The 27,874-nt window shown below is 34.6% G+C and overlaps 1 protein-coding gene across 1 annotated transcript in view; it reads left to right on the top strand.

Moving 5' to 3' along the window:
* Positions 1-27,874, top strand: part of CSMD1 (CUB and Sushi multiple domains 1) — a 2,580,735-nt gene that overhangs the window by 2,272,653 nt on the left and 280,208 nt on the right. The window contains 1 exon segment of the mRNA XM_043985743.1: positions 19,282-19,470. Within this exon segment, the coding sequence (XP_043841678.1) occupies positions 19,282-19,470 (189 nt within the window).

Below are 27,874 nucleotides of genomic sequence, written 5' to 3'. Positions count from 1 at the left end.
TTAAATTATTTTTGTGACTGCTTAATCTTTTATACCATAGCAATTTTTAATTTGTCAAATTAATAAAACAGCTTCATCTTACTATCATCCATATCACTGGACATAATATTAAATAATTGTACACCCAATATAAACCTCTGAGGCACCCTTGCTGGTTTAGCACTGAGTAGTAGCCTATTTAAAGGTTGTTCCTAATTCAGTACCCAACTATTATTTTCTTGTGAATTTTATATTTCAATATAAAAACACAAAGACAAATTTCCATGCATGTGACATATTTATTTATATGTTAGAGATACTTTTTGTTTTACCTTGTATACCACCCATCCTTCCTTTTTATACTTCTTCTGTTGCCAGAAGAGTCTCCTTGTTTTATTTATACTGATTATTTTCCAGATAAGGTTGTTAATGGTGCTTTTACAATTGAATCTGGAAAAAACAACAACAAAAGGTTATCCTGGTTTGGCATCAATGTAGAGATGAGAATTTGTTGGTTGACAGAATGTTATGATAATTAGCAGTCTTAACCTAATTTTAAGGAATTCAAGTTACTGTCCTCAGCTTGTATTAAGTATTTCCATTCCAAGCAATTAGTTTACCATAATATTAATGTGTAATTTCATGTATAAGAAGGTAAAGCACATGATAATTTATTTAAGGTGTTCCACTTTGTTATACAATGTCATAGCTGCCTTAAGTATACATTTTCAGGTTTAATTAGATAGTTTATCAGTGTTTGCCATTTATGCAGTTTATGAATTGGCAAAGTGACACCATTGCACTGATTTGTAGGTCACATCAAAATTTATAAGCCCTACTTGTGATTTATAAGTTAAGGATCTAATTAATAAGTCATGAAAAGATCCATAAATCACAAAAAGAATTCTTGTCATTCAGCTGATATATATGCTGTATACCTGCTATTTAAATACTTGTCATTTATTTATAAGTCTATATAAAGGTCAAAAATGTTACCAATGGATGTGACTATCTTGATATAAAATTTCTGGAATAAAAACTGTGCAAATGGAAAATATGGCACTTGAGTTAACAAAAAGTAAGTTACATACTAAAGCAAGCAACAATAGCAACAACTGGAAAGCAGATATGTTTGCACAGAAGGTATGTTCAACTAATTGCTAATGAAAAATATATGATTTACAAAGAGGGCCCATTTTCATTCACATTACATACTGTGTTTTTAAACCCTTCATATTACTATTTATTGGTAAATGATAGCTTGAAATGCAGCATGATATAGTAAAGAGAGTGGTGGATTTGGATTTAGGTAGGAGGACCTGGGTTCAAATCCTCTTGCCAATGCATTTATAGACCATAGATGAGTTGTTTAACCCTTTCAGTTTTCTCATCTGTAAAATGAAAATAATAATAATATCGTTAGTGGGAGGCACTATGGCATAGTGGATAGAGAGCTAGCTTTGGTGTCAGAAAGAACTAAGAGGAAGTTATTCTTCTAATACACTGCTTTATTGTGTGCCCTTGGACAAATCACTTACTACCTCAATGTCTCAGGCTCTTTAGTTATGGAAATTATGGAAGAGTTGTTGATGTGAATGGAGGAGGAGGTTCTCACATTAGAGATTCACTAGAAAGTCATATATCCAAACCAAGCCTATTTCACAGGGATTGTTTGTGGGACTAAAATGTGATAGTTATGTAAAGTATTTTGCAAACTTTAAACAGTGATAAAAACAACAACACTTATATAGCCATTTGGGTTTGTAATTTGTTGTTGTTCAGACATTTCAGCTTTGTCCAACTCTTCGTGACCTAATTTTTGGGGGTTTTCTTGGCAGAGATACTGTAGTGGTTTGTAATTTCCTTCTCCAGTTCATTTTACAGATGAGAAAACTGAGGCAAACAGGGTTAAGTGATTTTCCCAAGGTTACACAGCTAGTAAGTGTCTGAGGTCAGATTTGAAATCACAAAGATGAATTTTCCTGATTCTAAGCCCATTCCTCTATCCACTGTGCCATCTAGCTGCCTTGGCTTTGCAAAGCATTTTATAAATATTATCTCATTTGTTCTTCCCAACAAAACTGGGAGGTTGGTGCTATTATTATCTCTGTTTCACAGATTAGGAAATTGAAGTAGGCAGAGCTCAAATGACTTGTCCAGAGTCACACAATTAGTGTATGAAGCCAGATTTCAACTTGGGTCTTCCTGACTCTAGGCTCATTGCTTTATCCAATTTTCCACCTAGCTGCTTTATTAAATATGATGTTAATTTTTATGGTAACATGCATTTTGTGGGGCATTTTTGTTCACATGGCTAATATTTGCTTATTTATTTTTAAGAATAAGGTCTTATGATCTTATCATTATAGATAAGTCCAGGGATAGAATTTTCTCTACTGAATCAGACTGACAATTTGTCTCTAATTCAATGTTATAGTGTTGCATGGTAGGCTAGAGGTTAAGTGTCTTGTACATAATCACACAATTAGATTGTGGTAAGACAGCTCATATATATCAGAGTCAGGGCTTGGACCGAAGTGTTACCAGTTTCAAAGCTGGTCCTCTTTCCAGTCTACAATGCTGCCTCTCTATTTGCTATTAACATTTTTTAAAACACTTAACAACATTGGAATATTCATCATTCAAGTGGCTTTTCATCCTTTCTACGATATCATAAATTATGTACAATCACAAAACATCAATTTTTTAAAAAATAAAAGTATTTTATTATTTTCCAGTTATATGTAAAGAGTTTTCAATATTTGTTTTTTATAAGATTTTGAGTTTCAAATTTTTTCCCTCCCTCCCATCCTTCCACCCTCCCAAGACAGAAAGCAATCTGATATAGGTTATATATGTGCAATCACATTAAACATATTTCTGCATTAGTCGTGTTGTGAAAGAAGAATCAGAATAAAAGGGCAAAAAACTCAAAAAAGAAAAAATAAACAAAAAAAAGTAGAAATAGTATGGTTCAATCTACATTCAGATTCCATAGTTTTTTTTTCTGGATGTGGAGAGAATTTTCTATTATGAGTCCTTCAGAATTGTCTTGGATCATTGTATTGCTGAGAAGAGCTAAATCTATCATAGTTGATTATAGCGCAATATTTATGTTTCTGTGTATGGTGTTCTGGTTCTGCTCACTTCACTCAGCATCAGTTCACTTAAGTCTTTCCAAGGTTTTCTGAAATCTGCCTGCTCGTTATTTCTTATAGCACAGTAGTATTCCATTACATTCATATACCACAACTTGTTCAGCCATTCCCCAATTGATGGGCATTCCCTCGATGTCCAATTCTTTGCCACCACAAAGAGAGCTGCTATAAATATTTTTGTACATGTAGGTCCTTTTGCCTTATTTAAGATTTCCTTGGGATACAGGCCTAGTAGTGGTATTACTGAGTCAAAGGGTATGCACAGTCCCATACTCTTTGGACATAGTTCCAAATTCCTCTCCAGAATGGTTGGCTTAGTTCACAACTCTACCAACAATGCATTAGTATAAAACATCAATTTTAAGATAGTAAAAACAAAGACTTTTTTTTTTGGTGGGCAATGGGGGTTAAGTGACTTGCCCAGGGTCAAACAGTTACTAAGTGTCAAGTGTCTGAGGCCGGATTTGAACTCAGGTACTCCTGAATCCAGGACCAGTGCTTTATCCACTGCACCATCTAGCTGTCCCCCAAAGAATTTTAAAGATAGAAAATTTTAAGTGTTCTGTTTTCAAAAGTCCTGGTATTTCATCTTGCACAGTGGTTTCTATTGTACTGATCAAATTCTACTTCAGATGATATTTAACTTAATTATTTATTTACTTATTTATATCTATCTATCTATTCTTTCATTTATTTATTCATTCATTCATTCATTTATTTATTTTTTTGTGGAGCATTGAGGGTTAAGTGACCTGCCTAGGGTCACACAGCTAGTAAGTGTCAAGTGTCTCAGGTGGGATTTGAACTCAGGTGCTCCTGCATCCAGGCTTGGTGTTATTCACTGTGCCACCTAGCTACCCCCAATATTTAACTTTATTAAACTATCATTATCAAAATACAAAATTACTCCCTGGAATGAGTTTGATTTCAGTCAAAAAGTAAGTCAAGCTCACTGCTAGACTCATTTGACTAGTCTTTAAGATACAAACACAACAGCCAAGCAAAAGATGTATGTGTTTTTGTAATAGGACCAATTTACTCTGCAAATATGCATTCTGGAACATTCTAAGGTAGAATTCTACAAAGGATGGAAGAGAGGAGGAAGAGGATTGTAGATACAAACTGGTCTTCTGTGAATAAGACTATCTCAGTCAGTCAGTTAACAAGCACCTACTACTATTTGCCAGACACTGTGCTAAGCACAGGAAATACAAAGAAAGGTAAAAACATAGTCTCTGACCTCATGGAGCTCAAAACATGCAAACAAGTATATACATATAAGATATATAGGCTATCCCTAAAGGTCTTAACGCAATTTTAAGATTTGGTAGTTTTAATGGCATAAAATTATAAACAATATAAATAATGTTTAAAAATATAAACATTATTATTCATAATTTCAGGTTCCAATTTTTATCTTTCTTTCCCTCCCTCCCCTCCCCCCCCAGGTGGCAAACGATTATATATGGGTTATATATGTATGATTATGTAAAACATTACCGTATTTGTCATTTTGTACAAGAAAACTTGATTAAAAGAAAAAAAAATGAAAAATAGCATGCTTCAGTATGTTCTGTCAATATCAGTTCTTTCTTTGCAGGTGGATAGTATGTTTCATCAATAGTCATTTAGGATTCTCTTGGGTCATTGTATTGTTGAGAATAGTTAAGTCATTCAAAGTTCTTCATCAAACAGTATTGCTGTCTCTGTGTGCAATGTTCTCTTGGTTCTGCTCACTTCACAATACATCATTTCATACATGTCTTTCTAGGTGTTTCTGAAATCATCTTACTTGTTATTTCTTGTATCATTATAATATTCCATCACCATCATATGCCACAATTTGTTTAGCTATTCCCCAATTGATAGGCATTCCTTTGATTTCCAATTCTTAGTTGCTATAAAAAGAGCTGCTATAAATATTTTTGTACAAATAGGTCTTTCTCTCTTTTTGGGGATGTCTTTGGGATATAAACCTAGCTGTGGTATTTCTGGATCAAAGGGTATGAACAGTTCTATAGCCCTTTGGGCATAGTTCCAAATTGCTCTCTAGAATGGTTGGATCTTTTCACAACTCCACCAACAGTGGATTAGCATCCCAGCTTTTCCACTATAGTAAGATTTTTGAGATACCCTGTATAGAGTGTGTAAAGAAAAAGTAATTTCAGAGGAGAGACAATGGCAGTGGAGGAGAGAGTAGAAAAGGGTTCTTGCTGAAGATAGGATTTAAGCTGAGTCTTGATGGAAGCTAGGAAAGAGAGCATTTAAGGCATGAGGAAAGGCAGTGAAAAGGAACAGGCATGGAAGGTGGAATGTTGTGTGAAATGATCATCAAGATGGCTAATGTTGCTGAATCAAACAATACATGGAAGAGAATTAGTATGAAAAAACAATCAAGCAAACTGGAAGGATAGAAAGGGACCTGGTTGTCAAGGGCTTTAAAAGGCATACAGATGATTACTGTTTGATCATGAAGGCAATAGGGATCAATTGAAATTTATAGAGGGACTCAGCAAGGTATGATTCATGATAGATTAAGGGAGTAAAGGATGAAAGTATACAAAGTATCTATATAATTTTAATGTTCTTTTGAATAGGAAATTATTTTATCTTCAATAGATTTCCAACATAACTTGCTCTTTATGTTGATGAAATGACTGGATTATTTCTCTTTGGTTGACTCAAATTCTAGAAATACTTTCCTTCAAGAAAGGACAGCTCTTTCAAGAAAGCTGATATTTCCTTCTTTTGGATTTACTAATTCACTATTTAAGCACATATAGTACACCATCGTGTACTATAACATGGGGCATTTATGATATTTATTTATCAAAAGAACTTGGTAAATGCTGGTTTTGTTATCTTTCTTTGTTCCAATTTAATTAAGACATAATCACATATGTATATCATTGTGTAAAATTTAGTAGTAAACTAATATTTGAGCAAGGTATTAATAAAACATGGAAAGTGAATTATGGCTTTATGTGTCAAAATTTTTGAGGTAATATTCACAGTAATGATTGAGTAACTCCATTAAATAACCACTTCATAACTAGGACTTGAAAATTATAGCATCCATATTTATATTGAATTAATTTAGTACCATGTCACATTGTTAAAGAATGTATTACATTCTCATGATTTAGTCTGTCTATTGTCAAAATAATTAGCTGTAACAATACACAAAACATAGAATTTAAACTTTTTCCTAAACTTTGACATAATTTGTGTATTGATCAACAGCCTCATTCATCCCTTTGACTTTAACATGAGACATGATGTCACCATATAGTCTCATCAGTTTTCAAAATATTGAATATATCTGGGAAACCCAGTGCCATGTTTACATGTACTACTTAGAAATACAAAGACCTCCTCCTTTTTGATTTAAGATTTAGACATTAACTTTTTTACTATTCTGTAGTTAAATGTTTATTATCCGAGGTTCATTTTATGTTTTAAAAATAACTATAGTCTCCCTAATGTTGTGGCTTTTTCACTGCTTATTAGGTCATCCACCAAAGAAAAGGGAAGAGAAGGAAAGGTAATAAAATGGAAGAGAAATGAATGGAAAGGAACAGAAAGGAATTAAGAGACTGGTACAGGAAAATTACTTCCACATTTTAGTCACTTATAATTTTTTATCAGTACAATCTTCATGCCCAACATCAGGACTGGCATTAATATAGTACTCTAAAGTTTTCAAAGTGTTCTAGAAGCATTAGCTTATTTGAGCCTCTCAATAACCACATGGGCTCTACAAGTATTATTCCCATTTTATAGATGAAGTAATGTTGGCTCAGATTTAAAAGTTATTTTCCAAAAGCTATTAGATAATAAGTGATTGGATCAGAATTTGAACATAGATCTCCGGATTCAACATTCAGTGTGAATTCCTCTGTGCCACAACTACCTTATGAATATGTTATATATCTCAATTCAACATGACAGAAAGATAGAAGGGGACATACCTGAAAAAATCAATCATTATTCATAGGAGTTAAGCTAAGTATATACAGATTTACAGACAAAAATATTTAAGAAACTATCTAATTCAACTCTTTCTCTTTGTAGATGAGTAAGGGAGTCTGAGAAAAGGCAACTATTACTATATATCAATTCCAGTTGTGATGGGTAAAACTAAATGTGTGTGGTTACCCTATCTGTCCCCTTGTGGGGAAAGCTAACTAGGACAACAGTTTAACAGTTTAGGTATTAAACATTTATTAAAATATATTAGAGGTTAACAAAGAAAGAACAAGTATCTTTGAAAGAACAGGAAAACCCAACCTACCCTTGAGGAGAAATCAGAGATACCAACCCCAGGAGTCTCCAACCACCAATTCCTGAGACCAACTGACAAAACCAACTGCCTTACACGCTGCTTCAAGCTGATTGGTTGAGAGTGGTCACATGCTCACACAGCAGGCGGCCTATTTTCACACATACTGTCTCATGCTCACACAACAGGGGCCCCCTGTAATATTAATAATATTCTCACACAGTCAACTACAACTTTTTTTTTAATTTTTTGTTCTGAACTTAGGAAATAAAACAAACTTTGTCATAGTATAATATAAAAAAGATGATTGTGCATGAAACTGCAAGTCTATTATGTATAATTTGCTATTCCTTTTAAATATATTATAAAGCTATCATGTAACTTTCTTTTTTTCTTTTTTTTTCCTTCCCATCACTCCTTAGAAATGACCATTAGACACATATATGTAAAATCATACTTATCTTTATCTATTCTTTCCCTGTATGCAGATGATGTCTTCCTTCATAAGTCCTTTGTAGTTAATTTGGGTATGTATAATAGTAAAACTGATTCAATCATTCAAACTTGTTCTTAAAATATCATCACTGTTACTGTATACAATCTTCTCTTGGCTCTGCTCATTTAACACTTCATTATTTCATACAAGTCAATCCTTATTTTTCTAAAATCGTGGAGCTCAACATTTCTTATAGCACAGTAGTATTCCATCACAATCATATACCACAATTGATAGGCATCCCTGCAATTTCTAGTTCTTTGCCACCACAAAGAGAGGTATTATAAATATTTTAGAACATATAGGGTTTTTTTTCTATTTTTTCCCTAATCATCTTTTGGAAATATACTTAGTAAAATTTAATTTTAGTTTCCAACATAAGAAATTAACAATAAGTCTTTAAACAAATCAAGGTAGTATGAGATTTTAAACAGACTTATTAAGGGTTTTTTCTTTTTTTTTTTTTTTGTTTTAGTGAGGCGATTGGGGTTAAGTGACTTGCCCAGGGTCACACAGCTATTAAGTGTTAAGTGTCTGAGGCCAGATCTGAACTCAGGTACTCCTGACTCCAGGGCTGGTGCTCTATCCACTGTACCACCTAGCTGCCCTGACTTATTAAGTTTTGTATATTTATAGCAAAATATAGTACATATGACAGTTTCCACAAAATCTCTAACATCTAGCACTTCTGTGCTTCAGACATACCAGTGATACTGATATTTAGAAGGATACTACAAAATACATTTGGAATTGACAAATAAAAATTATATCCAATTAGTAATATTATAAGCACATAGTAGGGACATAATAGATTTTAATTATTTGATTCTCTGATATTTTACAAGTTGTGAATAATTAATAACATTATTGATTAGAATCTTAGATGTGACAGAATATCCTATTTTGGGGTTGTACTGAATAATTTGTTGTTCTATTCTTTTCAAAGGTATACCTTAATCTGAAAAAAACATCTTTTTTTATTTGGTTTGGTTTTGTCTGTTTGTTTTTGTGGGGCAATGAGGGTTAAGTGACTTGCCCAGGATCACAGAGCTAGTAAGTGTCAAGTGCCATAGGTTGGATTTGAACTCAGGTCTTCCTGAATCCAGGGTTTGTGCTTTATCCACTTAGCCACCAAGCTGCCCCCTGAAAAAAAATCTTACAGAGGAAAACACTTGTAATTGTAACATATTAGCACTCTTTACTGTCTTCATATTTAAAATACTGTTATACTCATACTACAGTGTTACAGGAGAGATGCTATGTAAAGTGACGATGCACTAGGAAGGATAAAACAAAATGCATGCCTACTCCTAATTATATTCTTTATCATTCAGAAGCAGCAAACTGGCTCAGCCTTCCTGGTAGTTGAAATTACAAGTGTTTTCCTCATCTTCCATGGTTTCCAAAATAATGGAAATTTTAAGAACTTAGCTGTAGACGTAGTCTTCAAGATTCCAGGGTCACCTTTACATGATAAGGAAACAAAAGAGTAGAATACTTGAGCAATAATATGAGTGTAAATAGTCTTGCCTTTGGATAACTATATAGTGTTTTACAACATTAAATTAAATTAAATTAGCTCTTTTGTGAAAGAACTGGACTGCAATGCACAAAGCCCAGTATAAATAGATAGAACCCCCCCATTCAACACAAGGCACAGATGATCTCAAAATTCGATTTAGCAAAATTGTAACTTTCAAAAATAGATATGTTGCCTTTTGTGATTCCTGATCATGTGAATTTTGTTTACATTGATGATTGACTTTAAAGACTTGAGATAAATAACATATGTATTCAAGTTTTATTTTATTTTATATTATTTTTTCAATTATACGTAAAGATATTTTTTGAGTTCCAATTCTTTCTCCCACCCTCCATCCTCTCCCTTCTCCCAAAGCCAGCAAGCAATATGTTATAGGTTATACATTACAATCATGTTAAAGATCTTTCCATATTAGTCATATTATAAGAGAAAAATCAGAACAAAAGGGAAAAATGCAAGAAAGAATAAACAACAATAACAATAAAAGCAATAACAGAAGTGAAAATAGCATGCTTAAATCTGTATTCAGGCTCCATAGTTCTTTTTTCTGAATGTGGAGAGTATTTTCCACCCTGAGTCTTTTGACATTGTCTTGGATCATTGTATTGCTGAGAAGAATTAAGTCTATCACAGTTGATATTGTGTACAATTTTCTTTTGGTTCTCCTTATTTCACTCAGCATCAATTCATTTAATTCCATTTTTTTCTGAAATCCATTTACTTATCATTGCTTATAGAACAATAATATTCCATTATATACCACAACTTGTTTAGCCATTCCCCAATTGATGGGCATCCCCCAATTTCTAATTCTTTGCCATCACAAAAAGAGCAGCTATAAATATTTTTGTACATGTGGGTTCTTTTCCCTTTTTATGATACTTTGGGATATAGACATAGTAGTGGTTCATTTTTATAGCCTTTTGGGCATGGTTCCAAATTCTTCTCCAGAATGGTTGAATCAGTTCAAAGCTCCACCAACAGTGCCTTAGTGTTCCAATATTCCCATATCTTCTTCAACCTTTATCATTTTCCTTTTTTGTAGTATTAGTCAATTGGATAGATGTGTGGTGGTACCTTGGAGTATTTTTAATTTGCATTTCTCTAATCAGTAGTGATTGAGAACATTTTTTCATATAGCTATAGATAGCTTTAACTTCTTCATGTGAAAACTGCCTATTCATATCCTTTGACCATTTCTGAATTGGGGAATCATGACATATATTAAACCAAATTTTTAGATCCTTATTTTCTCAATCTTTTATTAGGGCTATAGAGGAGCTTCATAGAAAATTTTCCATTCATTAGCTATGTATATATTATTTATTTATTTTTTATATTGGCGTTGTTCTAGGCAGTTTAAAATAGGGTGATGCCAAAGGATATGAAGAAATAATATTATTATCTATGAGGTGGTATATGGTTAAATCTTGTACTATCCCACAAGATGGAGTGGTTCATTTGAAGAGGATAAGGTGTGTTTGGCTAATCTGGCCTATGTTTTAGAAGTCAGTCCATGTTTTTTTGTTTTGTTTTGTTTTGTTTTTACAAATTTGTTAATAAAACGGATCTATTTGGACATATTTTATCAGATGATTTTATCTTTTTTTTAATACCTAAGATAGAACTAGAAATGAGAACATCTTAAAGGATGTAAACATGTTTCCATTTCTGGAATTTCAAGGACTTCTGTTTTTATTCTGGAAAAGATCTGCGATTCAATTGTATTAGCTACTCTCAGTAAAGAAACTCTCTCTACTAATGCAGACCAGCACCTTTGCAATTTCTAATTGTAGCCAGTTAGCTATGAAGTGATTTGCCCTGGGTCACAGAGCCATTATGTGTCAGAGATGGGTTTAATACTCAAATATTTTTGGCCAGCTGGTCTAGTCTTCTTGCCACCTCCTCTTTTTATGAGGGGGGATGAATACCCTAAAACAACAACCTGCTTGTCTGAGCATTCTATAACCTCCTGCCTAGAGAGATAGGTCTTAGATGAAAGGATTAGGAATTGACTTTATGCTCCTTCTACCTTTTCTAGAACTTCTTTAGTTTTTTTGTAACCAGAGGTACTTTTCCTGTCTGGAAAACAAGCAATGCTAAGGAATTTCCCCAAATCCTGAGAGAAACCATGTGGTAGAGTAACCAAAGAATACTGTAATTGGAGTCAAAGACATGGGTTTGAGTCCTAGTTTTTCTCCTGATATTTCTGTGACTTTGGGCAAGGCATATATAAAATGAAGGAAGGTGTTGGACTGTATATTCTTCATGACCCCTTTTACCTCTAAATGCCAATAATTCTATGTGCACTGCCACTTTCTTAACTGTTTAATGGGTATGATTTGTCTCTCTTCTCTCTCAACTGTCCATGTGATTCAGAAATCTTTTGCTTATGCAGATCAAAACAAAAGTGTGCTTAATTATATAATTTTATGTGGCTTAAAACAAAATTGTACACACATACAAATTTATTATAACAAATGGTAATGAAAAGTATATTTAGAGATTCAATAAGACCCGGATTCAAATTGTGCCTCTGGAACTTAATAGTTAGTAGTAGTGTGGCTTTAGGCAAACCATTTACTCTTTTTAAACCTCAGGTTTATCATCTGTAAATTGGAGATAAGCTTACCTAAAGTAACCACCCTCATACTGTTATGAGGTTCAAATGGTATAACATTCAGCATTTAAAATACTTGGCAGACTTTAAAGAACTATGTGAAAGCTTTTTTATTGATTGCTGATACAAATTTTTAAAAATCACAGTTGCGAGTCAAAATCATTCAACTAGAAAATGTTATTAACAACATGTAATTAGAACATTAGATATTTTTATCCACTTCATTGTTCCTGTGTGAATGGTTAGGACCCCCTGTGATGCCCTTGTGGGAGCACATGGAAAAGTCACTCTAGAAGAGGAAAGGATCTTGGTTTGTGTTCTGCATTATTGGAGGGAATGTCAATTGATGCAATCACAGATCCATTTGAAGAGTTGAGAATATTGATACACATGGAAGAAAGATATTGATAGGCTATTCTTCTACTATATTATGACTTCTGCCTCCTTTTGTATATATAGCAGAGACTTGGAGAACATATGCAAATATTACCCTGTATTAAGATAAATTAACTGGAATAATTACTTTTAAATGGTTTATTACAATCAAGTGTAAACAATTGTTAGGATTGCTATTTATGTCTCTAATAGCTACAGACTTTGTACAACATAGTTTGATTAAATTGTGAACATGTTACTGAGATGCCTGTCACAATGAAGGCTTCGGGGCTTTGCTGAGCTCCCAGAATTGCCTTGAATACATCCAGACACATCTGTTGTTTATGGACTCTTATGTTCTTGGTTAGGCAGGGCTTGCTGACTCTCCCAAATGGAGTATATTTTTAGCCTTTCATTTTGGATGGTTAGACATGTGCCTGAAATATTTGATTAAAAGGAAGATGCTAATCTCATTTGGACTGCATGATGAGAGTATAGTGGGGAGCACTCACCAGGTAGAATAACATTTCATCTCATTAAAGGCAAAAAAAAAAAAAAGGGAAAAGGGAAAAAAAGAAACCCTTAAAAATCTTGGTGCCTTGCTGCAACTTTGCTTTTCATTAAGCCACCTCTAATATTTCAAAATCCAAACAGCCTCCCTATTCATTTTTTATACAAATGACAACTACCACTTCCTTCATTGTGGTCTCTTTTTTTATTATTTTTTCTAAACATAAAGAGCTACTTAAATCTGTCCACATCAGTGAAAGTGAACTATATCGTTCATGGTATTTATGCTTTTTATATGCATGTATGGTTGTGCTTTTATATACTTACTCCATAATTTAACCTTACAAAGATTTATAGAATTAGTTGAACTTTTCCCATATGACTAAGTTCACATTACAATCATCTTTATCTGTTCAGTTGTATCTGACTCTTCATGATCACATTTGGAGTTTTCTTGGCATTTCCTTCTCTAGCTCATTTTCCACATGAGGAAATTAAGCAAAACATGGTTAAATTACTTGTCCAGAGTCACACAGCTATTAAGTGTCTGAGGCCAGGTTCAAACTTAGGAGTATGAATCTTCCTGACTCTAGGCCCATCACTCTATCACTGTACCACCTAGCTGCCCTTCATCTTTACCTTATACAAGTACATAAACACAGTCTTTTTCTTTTCTTTTCTTTTCTTTTTTTTTTTGCAGGAAAATGAGGTTTAAATGACTTGCCCAGGGTCACACAGCTAGTAAGTGTCAAGTGTCTGAGGCCTGATTTGAACTCAGGTACTCCTGAATCCAGGGCCAGTGCTTTATCCACTGCGCCACCTTAGCTGCCCCTCATAAACACAGTCTTATATATAAACTCCTATGCTCACAGAATCAGCCCCACATATATACAAAGAGAATTTTATACTCCTGTATAATTATTCTTCCCACTATTAATATAAAAGCATACTTACATATCTTTAGCCATGATCTGAGAGTCTCAGTTTGTCTCTCTTTGTGTCTCTCTGGGGGAACATATCCCAAATGTGCACACTCACACATAAGTCATAACTTGAAATTATAAGTCAAGTCAATGGAATAAAAGAGAAGAGTATAAATAGAGTCTACTCTTCTATGCTTAGACTAAATCATGGCCTTCAACAATCAATAAATACCTATTTACTGAGTCTTAATGAAGAAAAATATCAAATTCACTATTCTGGTATAACACATAAAGATACTAAAAAACAGATTGTCTGGCCACAGACAATGTGTCAGAACCACAGTTCCTTTCTTGGAATCAAGAGTGATATGGACATACTTCCAAAACCTCAGGGGATATTTCACTGTTTTTGCCACTTCTTTGCATTAAATTATTGGATCTTAGAATTGCAAAGTTAAAAGGACTTTAGAGAACATCTAGTTCTAACTACATGCCCAAATTTAGTCCACCTATGACATGCTGAACAAATTGCAATCAACCAACCTCTCCTTGAATCATAGCAAATACATTATCCTTTACTATTCCCCATATTCCCTTAAGGTAACTATAATGATTAGAAAGTTTTCTTCACATTATACCAAAACTTATCTCCCTATAATTTCTGCTCTTTATTTGTTTTACTTTCTTAGGTCAAATAATAAATTTCTAATTCCTTTTCTAAAAGAGAACCTTTCCAGAAGATTGTATTTTCTCTATTCCCCAAATTCCCACCAAGTATCCCTCTTTAACAAGAAAAACATTTCTATTCCTTAATTTAACCCTCATATGACATGGTTATCAATTACCACACCAGCTTAGTTGCCTTCAACTGGATGCACTGCAAACTGTTAAAACTTTTTCTACAATGCCATAATATCCCCAGAATGTCTGACCATGAAAGACTACAGTTCTAGCAACTCTATCATGTAGAATATCATATTTATATTAATGTAATTTAAGGTGGCATTAGACTTTTTTGGCTGTGAAATCACAGAATTAATTAATATTGAGATTGGTGTATATTTAAAAGCCTAGATGTTTTTCTCATGAAGCTTATAGTCTCTCAAATCCTATACGTGTGAAATAATTTTCTTGAGTCCAAGTTTTAAAGAATTTACATTTAACCTAACGAAAGTATCACAATAGTATATTTAGTCCATCATTCTAGCCTATTGAAATCACGTTTGGATTCTAATTCTGCCATCTACAATGTTAACCATTCAAGCATGATTTTTATCCCTTCATCCAATTTGTTGATAAAATATTGAAAAGAACATGGTAAAGTATGGTTCTGTGGGAGATTCCACTATTGATTTCTTTCTATGTTGACACAAATCACTACATTTTGGACCTAATGATTTAATTAGTTTAAAATTCCCCAAAGAGTTCTAATCTCCTACCCATATTGTCCACCAGAAGAATATTTTGAAATTCTGTTATGCAGGGTCTGCAGAAATCCTTTGATCTACCTATTATTTTGGTAATTCAATTTTAAAAATAGTAACTAGACAGTTCTGAGATTTACTGAATGTCAACTCATATACGAGGTTTGTACCCCCAAAATTCCAATCATGAACCTGGTACAACTCATGATGAAAAAGGAAAAAAAAGTGTATTTGTGAATTTGGTGGGATTTGGAGCAGCCTACATTTCCATACGTATGCTTTTCAAAACTGATATGATCATTAACAGGAAGAAAAATCCAGAACCGTGGGGAAAATGTGAATACTAATCAGCCTCAAAAGCTTATTATAAGTCACCAAAACTGAGAGCCTTTTGAAGAGCTATAGATGATCAGGTGGTGGACCAAATGACAAGTCTATGCTTTAGAGGTGCACTCTATGAATGTAGTGGAAACACTTGTGCTACATTTTTAGGAATGCCTTATATTTTGCAGTCCTGAATGAGAAATTCCATTAAAAGTGGCAATATCTGCACAGTCTTAAAATAAAATTCTTTTATTTGAAAAAAACAAACAAACAACTAGCTAATACTTTTTTTTTTTAGTGAGGTAATTGGGGTTAAGTGACTTGCCCAGGGTCACACAGCTAGTGTTAAGTGTCTGAGGCCAGATTTGAACTCAGGTACTCCTGACTCCAGGGCCAGTGCTCTATCTTCTATGACATCTAGCTGCCCCTACTAGCTAGCACTTTAAGGTTTGCAGAACATTTAACAAATATCTCATTTGAACCTCACAACAATCTTGGAAGGTGGGTAATATTATTACCCCCATTTTAGAGATGAGGAAGCTGAGACAGGCAGAAGTGAAATGACTTGTCCAAGTCACACAGCTAGAAAATGTCTAAGGTCACATTTGAACTCAGGTCTTCCTGACTCCAGGTCAGGTACTCTATCTATTGTGCCAGTTAAGCTACAGGAAGTGAGGTTTAATCTGGAATGACTTAAAAAGCAATGAAAGTGATTTTCATTACTTAATGAACTTAGCCCTGTTTCCTCAGTTTCCCCATCTGTAAAATGAGCTGGAGAAGGAAATGACAAACCACTCCATTATCTCTGCCAAGAAAACTCAAATAGGGTCATGTAGAATTAGACATGCTTGAAATGACTCAACAACAACAACAACAGAGTACAGAAGATTAAATGGATCATTCACTGAGTCATTACTTCATGACTGCACTCAGGTAGGGTATGCAGAAAGAAGTGTAAGGGGATTGATTCTGTATAAGAAGGCAAAAGGCTCAGCTATCAGAGGAGAGTGGGTGAGCTAAGGTGGAGAGGCCAATTTAATGGAATTAATGCTATTTATTCCAGAGAAAAAAGGTTCGAGGGAATGTAAGAAATGTCTTTAAGTATTTAAAAGATTTTCATCTGGCATACATTCCAGCCACATAATGAGAAGATAGGATTCATTGGAAAAGACCCTGATATTGGGAAATACTGAAGGCAAAAAGAGATGGTAACAGCAGAAGATGAGATGGCTAGTGGCATGGAAGTGATGAACATGAACTTGAACAGACTTTGGGAGATAGTGGAGGATAGAAGGCCATGGTGTACTATGGTCCGTGGGCTCATGAAGAGTTGGACATTATAACAAATGAACAACAGCATCTAGCAAAGTGATCTAAAGCTCTGGATAAAGAATTAAGAGTATACAGGTTTTGAATATCCTTTCTAAATATTTGTGTTACCAAAGGCAAGGTATTTAGTCTTTTGGGGCCTCTGTTTCCTTATTTTAAAAATATAATACCTAATGCAAGTTTGTTAAGAGGATAATTTATTTAAAGTGCTTTACAAACATGAAAATATTGGATGAATGTTAGCTATTAATGATAGCTTGCATTTATAGCACTTTAAGATTTGCAAAGCCGTTTACAGATATGACATTTTATCCTCACATCAACCCTGGGAGATAGGTGGTATTATCTTGATTTTACAGATAAGGAAATTGAAGCAGAGAGACATGAAATGATTTGCCCAGGGTCACACAGCTAGTAAATGTCTGAGGCTAAATTTAAACTAGTCTTCCTGCACTTTCTCCATTAAGCCACCTACTTGTCTGTTATTACATAGAGGAAGAATTAAACATTCTATTTGTCCTCAGAATTCAATTGGTAGAATTGTTAGAGAATTAGATTTTGATGGGGGCAACTAGGTGATGCAGTGGATGGAATGCCAGGCTTGAAGTCAGGAAGATTCTTCTTTAAGAATTCAAATTTGGCCGCTGCTGCTTACTAGCTGTGTACCCTTGGGCAATTCATGTAACTCTATTTGCCTCAGTTCCCCAACTATAAAATGAGCTGGAGAAGGAAATAACAAATCACTCCAGTACCTTTGTCAAGAAAACCCCAAATGGGTTCACAAAGAATCAGAAACTACTGAACAAGAAGAAGCAGGAAATCTGCTAAATAATTAGAATTATTAAAAAATTGACTGTCATGGAAAGTTGGGGGATCCTCCTCTAGAAGCATTGAAATTCAAATTCAATCTATATAACTATTTGTTGGAGACCTTACAGAGGAGATTTCTGTTCATATGCAGAGTGAACTAGAATGTTTTTACCTTTCCTACGGAAAAGCTGTGATTTCGCAATTCCATGAATCTAAATGTACTTAAGAATGAAAGATGTTAACATTAACTTAACAAAAAAAGTTGTGTGTTCTCTTAATTGGAATTTATATTGTATCTTCTTGAAATGCATCTTATAAGTCTATATTTACGCATATTCCAAATCCTTTCTTTCTTATGTTATTTGTCAGTTCTAGAGGAAGCAACTCTTGTAAGCAAGAGCTGTCATTGCATTTTTTAAGGCAATTGGTGACATGAGAATATCACTTTTTAAAACTCATTTTAGTAAATCATTTTTGGAAAGGAAAATAGGGCCATATGATTCCTTTTTTGACAAAAAATGGAGTTCTTTAGAGTGAATTATTTTTAAAAGTACTAATAAATTATTTAAAGTGGATAAACATCATGTCATGGGGAAAATGGGGTAAGGGGTAGGAGTAGGGGTCAGGGGTTTGGGGTCCTTAAGAATTCCTCTTTAAAGAATTAGACTGTCTTGTACACAAAAGCAGTTAGAATAAGATAGTAGTTTATTTAGAGGAAGGGGAAGGGAGGGGAAGGGAAACCCATGAAGGAAGTCCTTGGACTTCTCATGGGGAGAAGGCATGGCACAGAGCATGGCTCTGAGATACCAATCTCCTCGAGCAGGAGACTTGCAGGTACTTTTATAGAGGACTGATGGGGGTGACTATCTGACTATGAGGGAGGACCATCCCCCACAGGTGGTGGCTGGAGGAATTGGGTGAGGGGTGGCTGCAGATCTCTGAAGCCATCTCCTCAAGACACAAAGGAAGCAGCCACACCTAATCGTATCGCCCCAGGGTTGAGGGAGACTAGAATGAAGGGTGGGGGTACTGAGCTAGCTCAGTCAGATCTGATTCCACTTATCTCTCTAGGCCTGTCTGTCCTCTGGTTTAGTTTCTCAAGGAGAAGGTTCTTTGATGTGCCCCAGAGAACTTCAGAGGTACTATGGGCCCATAACAATCATGTAGAATCTGTGAATTATTTCCAATAATTGGGGTGTTCTATTTATTTCTTTTTTGGGGGGGATGAAGCAATTGGCGTTAAGTGACTTGCAGAGTCACACAGCTAGTAAGTGTCAAGTGTCTGAGGCTGGATTTGAACTCAGGTCCTCCTGAATCCAGGGCCGGTGCTTTATCCACTGTGCCACCTAGCTGCCCTGTTTTATTTGTTTTGTAATGATATTTTGTAGTGGTGGGATTAACTAATTTTGTAAAAGTACAGTATCTCCAATCACTTGATGCCTCCTTGCTTAACATTACCATAATGTATTAAACATGTACTGGTTGCTCTTTTTCTTTGTTTTCTTCAGCTTATGAGTTACAAAATTGCCCTGATCCTCCACTGTTTCAAAACGGGTATATGGTCAACTCGGATTATAGTGTGGGACAGTCCATATCATTTGAATGCTACCCTGGATATGTTCTTATAGGCCATCCTGTCCTTACCTGTCAGCATGGAATCAACAGAAATTGGAATTACCCTTTCCCACGATGTGATGGTATGTTAGCAAATTTGTCACAGTAGTGTTCTTTCTCTCTTTTGATACTGTTGTTGGGCTCCTTTAATATTAAAAAAAAGTTTTTCTGAATACTTACTATTGTCATTGCTAATATTCATGCATCTAATTATGAGTTATTATATAATTATTTTTGCAAATATATTGTACAAAAATTACTAGTTATTGTGCTATTGTGGTAGGCTTTTAAAGGAATATGAAGATAAAGAAAATATAGTTCCTGGTTTCAAATATATACACACACACACACACACACACACACACACACACACACACATATTTATAAACTGTAGTAGCTGCCGGGATATTAGTTCATTCTTTTATTAGTTATTATGGGGCTAAGAGAAAAGAGATCAACGTCTAGTTTGGGAAATAGAGGATGTAGAAGCTGGAGGGCAACTATTTGTAGGAACAGAAAGCTTGAAACTTTGTAAAGATTTGAATAGGCAAAGATGAAGAGATGGGAGGCACCTCTAGGTTAGTGGGTGAGTGGAAAAGGTGAGTATTTCAATTAGAGGAATTAGCAACAACAATGATGCAAAGGTAAAAAAGTAAGGGCTTTGGGGAGTTGTAGTCCAATTTAGCTGAAATATAGGTTTCATTTACAGGAATAGAGGTAGACAAGCCTGGAAAAGTTGAGAACCTGAGAACTAAGATTTTTGAATGCATACATTCATGTGTTTGAGAGGAAATTGACCAATTAAAAGTTAAGGTAGTTACAGTAAATTATCACACTTAATTAGAAAATGAATCTTCAGTTGTGGGACTACAGATTTGGGACATTGCATAAGCTCTCAGACTCAGAATATCTGTTGGTTAGTTTTTCTGAATTGTTTATTTCTTTCCAGTTTTTATTAACTGTTATAAGACATTTCCTCATGGGTAGGGAAATAGGGAGAGATGTATTTGAAAATAAATGTGATGTAAAGGAAAGAAAAAAAAATATATATATAACAATTAAAATAATTTTAATAAAAAAGAAAGAAAGAATTAAAACTGGGGAAAAACAATATCCCTTTTCATGAAGTGCCTAACACATAGAGATTTTATTGGAAGAGGTAATTCTCAAGAGAGGGCCTGAGAATATAGGTCAGCATCTTTTTCTGAAACTTAGAGTCTTAAAGAATCCTCTAAAACCTAGCTTCTTAAACTGTGATTTGCGACCCCATAAAAAATTTAGCAACAGTAAAAGGTTATGTATACCTATTTTATATACATATATACCTGGGGTTATGTAAAAATTTCTTGGGTGAAAAGGGGTTGTGACTGGAAATAGTTTCAGAAGCCCTACACTAGGGTAGCTGCATTCAAAATGTAGTCTGTGTACCCTTGGGGGCCTCCAAGACCTTTTCAGGGTACTACATGATCCCCAAAATAGGTCATAGGTCAAAACTATTTTCATAACAATACATTAATTGTTTATTAAAATACTTCTACCATTTCCAACTACATATTTGTGTGAGGCTAAATTTTTTTTTTCATGTTGTTTTATATATGGCAACAGATTGAATGCGGAAGATATGAGAATCAAGCTGTTTTCTTTCAAGCTAGACATTAAAGAGATTTGCAAAATATGCAAAATGATGCTATTCTTCTCACTATATGTTTTTTATTTTAAAAGTTATTTTCATAAAAATGTAATTTGTATTAATATCATTGGTTTATTGTTATTTCAAATGAATTAATAAAGGAATATTTTAACATTTTATTAATTTTACTCTTTTAGTATAGGAAATGTTTATAGATATAACCCACATAAACAAAAGCTATTTGGAGTCCTCAGTAATTTTTAAGTGTGTAAAGAAGTCCAGAGACCAAAATGTTTGAGAACCACTGGCCTAGGGCAGTGAGAGTAAGTGATTTGTCCAGGGTTATATAGTCAGTATGTATCAGAGGTCAAATTTAAGCCAAGTTCTTCCAGCTTTCAGGCCATGTCTCAATCCACTATGCAGTACTGCCTGTTTGTTTAATTGAATTATACAAGATATGAATGAGTCATAGAGACTGTAATAAAACTGATATTTTCATACTGATCAATGCTGTTTCTTTCCATGAAAAATAATGAAATTATTAGCTTTGCCAGTCTTTGAAATAGTAAATACACGTAGGCCAGCATTTGGATTTCTATTAAAGTTTGAAAACACAAACAGGTACATATTTTTCATCATCTTTCTATTTTCTCATTGTTAGCTTAAAATTATTCTGCATTAAATAATTCCCTAATCTTGAATCTGTCATATACTTAATAACATAAATAGCATTTTCTAAAATTGATATTTTAGAAGAAATAAACACCACGGTGGCATACATTTTTTAGATACACCTGGTTCATTTTCCTATTAGAAACTAAGTTTTTCTATGAAAACTTTCAAATATTGTTCCCCATTTAAAAGTTTGTATTGTTCTAAAGTGAAATCAACCAGCAAATTACTTTGAACTTTTCATGTTAATACATCTGCTTGTTCCATTCAATTTTAGTTTGAATTCCTTGGAGTCTATCATTTAATTTATAGTCTCAGAGCAAGGAGAGTTTTGTCTTTAACACCTTTTTTACACTAATGAAGACAGAAATGATAAAGAATTCCAAGAATGAGATCAGATAGAATCATCACTAACTCAGCAATGAATCAATTTCTTACTAAAACCAAATGGGAGGGGGCAGCTAGGTGGCGCAGTGGATAAAGCACCTGCCCTGGATTCAGGAGTACCTGAGTTCAAATCCGGCCTCAGACACTTGACACTTACTAGCTTTGTGACTGTGGGCAAGTCACTTAACCCCCATTGCCTAAAACAAAACAAAACAAAACAAAAAAAACCCAAATGGGAGACTAAGAATCCAGTGGTTAGGCTCAGAATTAGGCAATTAAACATGACAAAAATAATTTGTCACTTCAATTTCTATAATGATTGTACCAAAAGAGACAGTGTGCCATAGTGAATAGAGAGCTAAAACTGGAGATGGGAAGAATAGACTTCATCTTCAAGTTCTTCCCTTCTCTCCATGTTGACTTTGTGACCCTGAGAAAGTTACCTAAATTCCCAATGACTTAGATAACACTCTAAGGCAATAAATTGCTTAAATAGTTTCATGTTATTTGAAAATAGAATGATCCATTATTGTATAAAACTAACAAGTAGCATTTCTACTAAGAGAAAAAGACAAGTAATTTACATAGCATTTATGAAATTCGAAATATTTTTATCCTTTGATAGAAACTAACAATAATCCTGAAGATAAAATAGCTTAAGATATTTGTCAAGAGAAATGTAAACAACATGTTAATTCATTAATTGGAATAATCTTTTCTTGTTCATTTACATCAAGCTTCATTTGATTACAAGCAATAGACCTGATTTATACCTACATATGAAATATAAATAAAAAACAGCACTTTATTAATCTAATAAAAGTCTTCTGTCATCGAAATTCCTACATAGTTATTTTTTAATGTTTTGTAATTTGTCATAGGAATTTTAGATTCAGAAGTAAATGATGTGGGTACCTATCTTTGAATATTTAGTAAGAGAACTGACAACTTGTAATATTGACAATGATTCATGAACAAATGTAAGCTGCTTACCTAGAAAACAAAACAAAACAAAACGATTTTCAAATCATCTAACAGGCATTTGTGGGGGTTGATTGAGGGTTGTTTGTTTTTATTGTGACATGGCAAGAAATTATATTTATATCATGACTTTCAGTTTACAAAGGGCTTCATAAAAGATTCTCATCTGAAGTCCCACAGATGGTAAAGAAGGTGTTATTCTCCCTAGCTTACATGTGAAGAAACTGAGGCACAGGAAGTTGAATGATCCAGGCCTGGGTTTGCTGGTACAGGGGAGTATCAAGATTCACCAGCTCTCAGAGTTGGGAAGCATCTCAGAGGCCATGCAATACAAATTGTAAAAGCTTGTGGATTGATTAAAATAGTGTAGACTTCAAGGTTCTACTTCTATAACCTCCAGTATCTTCCTTGGGCAATAACTCAAGAATACTAACAGAGCTTTGCACTTCCTTACCTCCTTTGGGCATATGGTTCCTTTCTTCAGGGTTGTCATCTCTTAAGCCAAGAGGTTCTGGTGCTACATCTCTACTGTCATTAAATTTGGGGGAACCAGAGTCAGCTCTCATATCTTTGCCCATTGGTTTATATAAGGCTCTCTTTGTATCTTTCCCTGAAGATCAAGGTTAAATTTGTTTTCTCTCCTTTATAGCTTGACCCAAGCAAATCAATATCCCAAATGGGAGGATTCAGTCATTAATTATGGATTTTCATGCCTATGAAAGGGATATAATCCAAATTCTTAAGTAGCTTCCTCATTTCCATTCTTGTTAAGTTGCCTAGAAGAAGGTTTCTATACCCACTGACTCCATTGTCTCACTTTACAATTGCTTTTCAAACTGAATCATGCTTCTCAACCTGGCTTCCATCTTTATTATTTAACTGAAATTTGAAACTCTTATTAATTCCCAGATTCTAGTAGCTCCATTTTAACTCATAAGACATACAGATTCATCTATTTGGCTTTAAAAACCTTTCCCACTTGAGCCCTTTAAGGTTTATTTAATGTTCTTCACTGATTCAGTTTAAAAACAAAACAAAACTAGCCTATGCCCCATATATGACATTCCAAAATCTCCTTACCTGACAATAATCTGTTGGCTTTTCACCCCTCCTCTGCTTTCCCTTACATGACCTTAATCTTTATCTTCACTGCTACCTCCAGTCTCTTGGCCTTCCAATTCTTTCCCAAGCCATCTCTCCTGAACTAGCTGCTCTCTCCTCTTTTCCCCATCTTGACTTGGTGAAGGAATTCAAGTATAATATCTTTGTCCCCTGAATACCTTGCACGTGTTTCATTTTGCTGATTATATGCTGCCAAGCCTCAGCCTTGGATATCTCCTACCCTTGTCACCTTCACTCCTACATATGTGGGGCTGGTTGAAGCAATGAAGGAAGAGAAAATCACACAACAGTTCTGCCTATATTGTTTTTTAGCCATTTAAGTCATGTCTTCATGATCCCATTTGCCATTTTCTTGACAAAGATACTGGAGTAGTTCACTGTTTCCTTCTCTAGCTCATTTTATAGATGAGCAAACTGAAATAAACAGCAGTTAGTGACTAACCCAGATTCACACATCTAGTAAATGTCTGTGGCCAGATTTGAATTCAGGATGGTAAATCTTCCTGACTCCAGTTCTGACATTATCCATTGTGCCACCTAACTGTCCTTGTTCTGCCTAGGTCTACCACAAATTTATGTTATGAGACTTTAACTTAGCCCTTCCTCCTGCTAGGTAGCCCTTATATATCTGTCTTATCCTACTCTCCATAGCAGCTATTCTAAACCTTTTCATTCTCACACCTCTGATGACACCACACAACTTCTCAGTTAATAAACTTCCTTCATATTTTATAGAAACAATTGAGACAATTCTTTACAATTTCCCTCTTTTCCCTTATTCTCCATATTGAATCACTCATGACTTCTGCCATTATCTCCTCCTTCACCCCTGTCTCACATGATGGCCTTCCTCCTTACCAAGGTTAACCCTCTACTTGCTCAAATGATCCTGTTCTACCCCATCTCCTCCCACGGATTGCCTTCTCTCTCATCCCCACTCTTTCACTTTTTTCTTTTCTTTTTTTTTGGGGGGGTGGGGCAATGAGGGTTAAGTGACTTGCCCAGGATCACACAGCTAGTAAGTGTCAAGTGTCTGTGGTTGGATTTGAACTCAGGTCCTCCTCAATCCAGGACTGGTACTTTATCCACTATGCCACCTAGTTGCCCCCTTAATTATTTTCAATCTCTCCCTGTCTATTGTCTCATTCCCTACTTCCAACAAATGTGATCACATCTCCTCTATCCTAAGAGGAAGAAAAACAAACAAACAAACAAACAACCCCTTCACTTAATCCTTCCATTCCAGTTAACTATCACTCTATATCTTTCCTGCCTTCTGGAGCTAAAACTTGAAAAGACCATCTATAATAGTCACTCTCTGCTTAGCCCCTTACAATTCATCTTCTTGACATCATTCCTCTCATTGGATCTGCTCTCTCCAGTGCTACCAATGATCTCTGAGTCACCAAATCCAATGGCCTTTTCTCAATCCTCATTCTCTCTACAGGCTTTGACAATGTTGATCATCCTCTCCTTGATACTCTCTAGGTTTTTGGAACACCATTCTCTCCTGGTCCTCTACCTACATATGCATCTACTACTCAGTCTATTTTGCTAGATCATCATCCATAACATGCCCTTCTACTATTAATGTCCTGTCCTCTCCTCTTCTCCCTCTATGCTACTTAATTTGAAGATTTTATCAGTTCCTAAGGATATAATCACCATATTTCTGCTGATATTTCTGAAATATACCTATCTTTCCCCAACCTCTCCACTGACCTTCAGTCTCACTTCTCCAATTGCCTTTTAGAAACCTCAAAATAGATGTCTAGTAGATATCTTTAAACTCAATAAGTTCAAAACAGAACTCGTTATCTTTCCTCCTAAACTGCTTTTTTTTTTTTTTTTTTTTTGTGGGGCAATGGGGGTTAAGTGACTTGCCCAGGGTCACACAGCTAGTAAGTGACAAGTATCTGAGACTGGATTTGAACTCAGGTACTCCTGAATTCAGGGCCGGTGCTTTATCCACTGCGCCACCTAGCCACCCCCCTAAACTGCTTTTTGCAAGAAGAATAAAGTAGAAGTATTCTAATGGTTATGTTAGATGGCACAGTATGGCATATTAAGAGAGCACTGTCCTGGAAATAAAGAAGACAGTGTCAGTACCAATTCTGACACATAATATTCCTTTTTTGTGACATTGGGAAAATCACCAAAGCATGTATTCCCAGGCTAATACTCTTAATCTCCAAATTACATAGTAATTGCTAATGTGTATTAAGAATTTCCTAATGAGGAGATGCCTACATGGATAAAAGCAGGAATTTAGATGGCAAGAACCACATGAATACTCTTTATAGACAAGCAGTATATGTTTTGTTGAATTTTGGTAGTATTATTAAAGGAGTGAAAGTATTATTTATTCCAGAAAGGAAGTACTAATAAAACAGTGATGGAGTCAAGATAAAAACTCTGGTAAAGGTTCCCTGGTTTTAATCCTGACTTTATCACAAAATTACTTGGTGTTGGGCTAGCCATTCTTTGCCTAATTTCTCCATCTCTAAAATGAATAATACTCTCTTTTCTACATACATTTCAAGTGACTCCACCCTGCTATTGAGAGGTTTTATACCTTCTAGGAGGCTTGGATGGAAAAATACCAAAATTTCCTGTATAACCTTGATTTCGGTTCATCATTATCCTCTTATCTCTTGGGGTAGACCTGTGGAATTTACTTTGGGGTAAGACAGGGATAATGGTGGAACTTAAGTTATTTGAGATTTCATTTCTTGGAGAGAACTATAGGAGCTCAGAATGAGTGGTGCAAGCCTGGTGTCTCCTGACAATATCAATGTTTACAGAGTTAAGACATCCACTGTTCTTTACCCAGCAAACATCTTTTCTTTATACGGTGATTAGATTTAGATATGAAAAGGACCATCTAATTACATTTAATTAATTAAACATTTATTTAGTGCTTACCCCGTGACAGGTACTGAACTAGTCATAGAGGATACAAAATTAATAACAAAATGTAACAAAATAAAACAAAAACTAAGCAGTCCCAGGCTGGCACATAATAAGCAAGGACCTCACATTCTACTGGGGAAAGCAACATCTACATAGGTACTTAATAAATATTTGTTGATTGATCCATTGATTGAAAATGGAGACTCAGTAATTGTTAGTTTTGATTTAATTTGAAAGCACTCATTTTCTAAGAATTTTTGTCAAAGAAAGTTTTATTAGAATACATGAGATTTATATGTTGATACCTTGATTAAAGACTGTATTGTTTTGGTATAATGATTTATTCTTTTAACTTTCACAAATGAAGCCAAATAATTAATATACCAACTGAAAGTATGGATACATTAAATGTAATAAAGGGAAGACAATTATTAATATTGTGTTTAGTGTGAAGAATTTAAGCATCGTTGAAGATATTACATTTTTCTGGCAGAAATTTGGTTAGTTATACTCATTGATTTATATCTTACTAGCCTGTGTTGCCCTGATTAAATATTTATCAATTGGATTTCTAAATGTAGAATAATTTCTGGAGTCAAAGTCACTTGGATATGTGCTATGTATTTATAATAGGCCAAATTGGCTGCTGTGCTTGCTGGTCATAGAGAAGAGGCATTATGGGTCAATAGCTTGAACAATGGAAGTAAAAAGCTTTGTCTCAGTCTTTCTCTTTCCTTCCTTCCTTCCTTCCTTCCTTCCTTCCTTCCTTCCTTCCTTCCTTC

This window comes from Dromiciops gliroides, chromosome 2 (genome assembly GCF_019393635.1).
Source record: "Dromiciops gliroides isolate mDroGli1 chromosome 2, mDroGli1.pri, whole genome shotgun sequence".
Taxonomy (NCBI): domain Eukaryota; kingdom Metazoa; phylum Chordata; class Mammalia; order Microbiotheria; family Microbiotheriidae; genus Dromiciops; species Dromiciops gliroides.
This window is presented reverse-complemented; position numbering and strand designations above follow the sequence as displayed.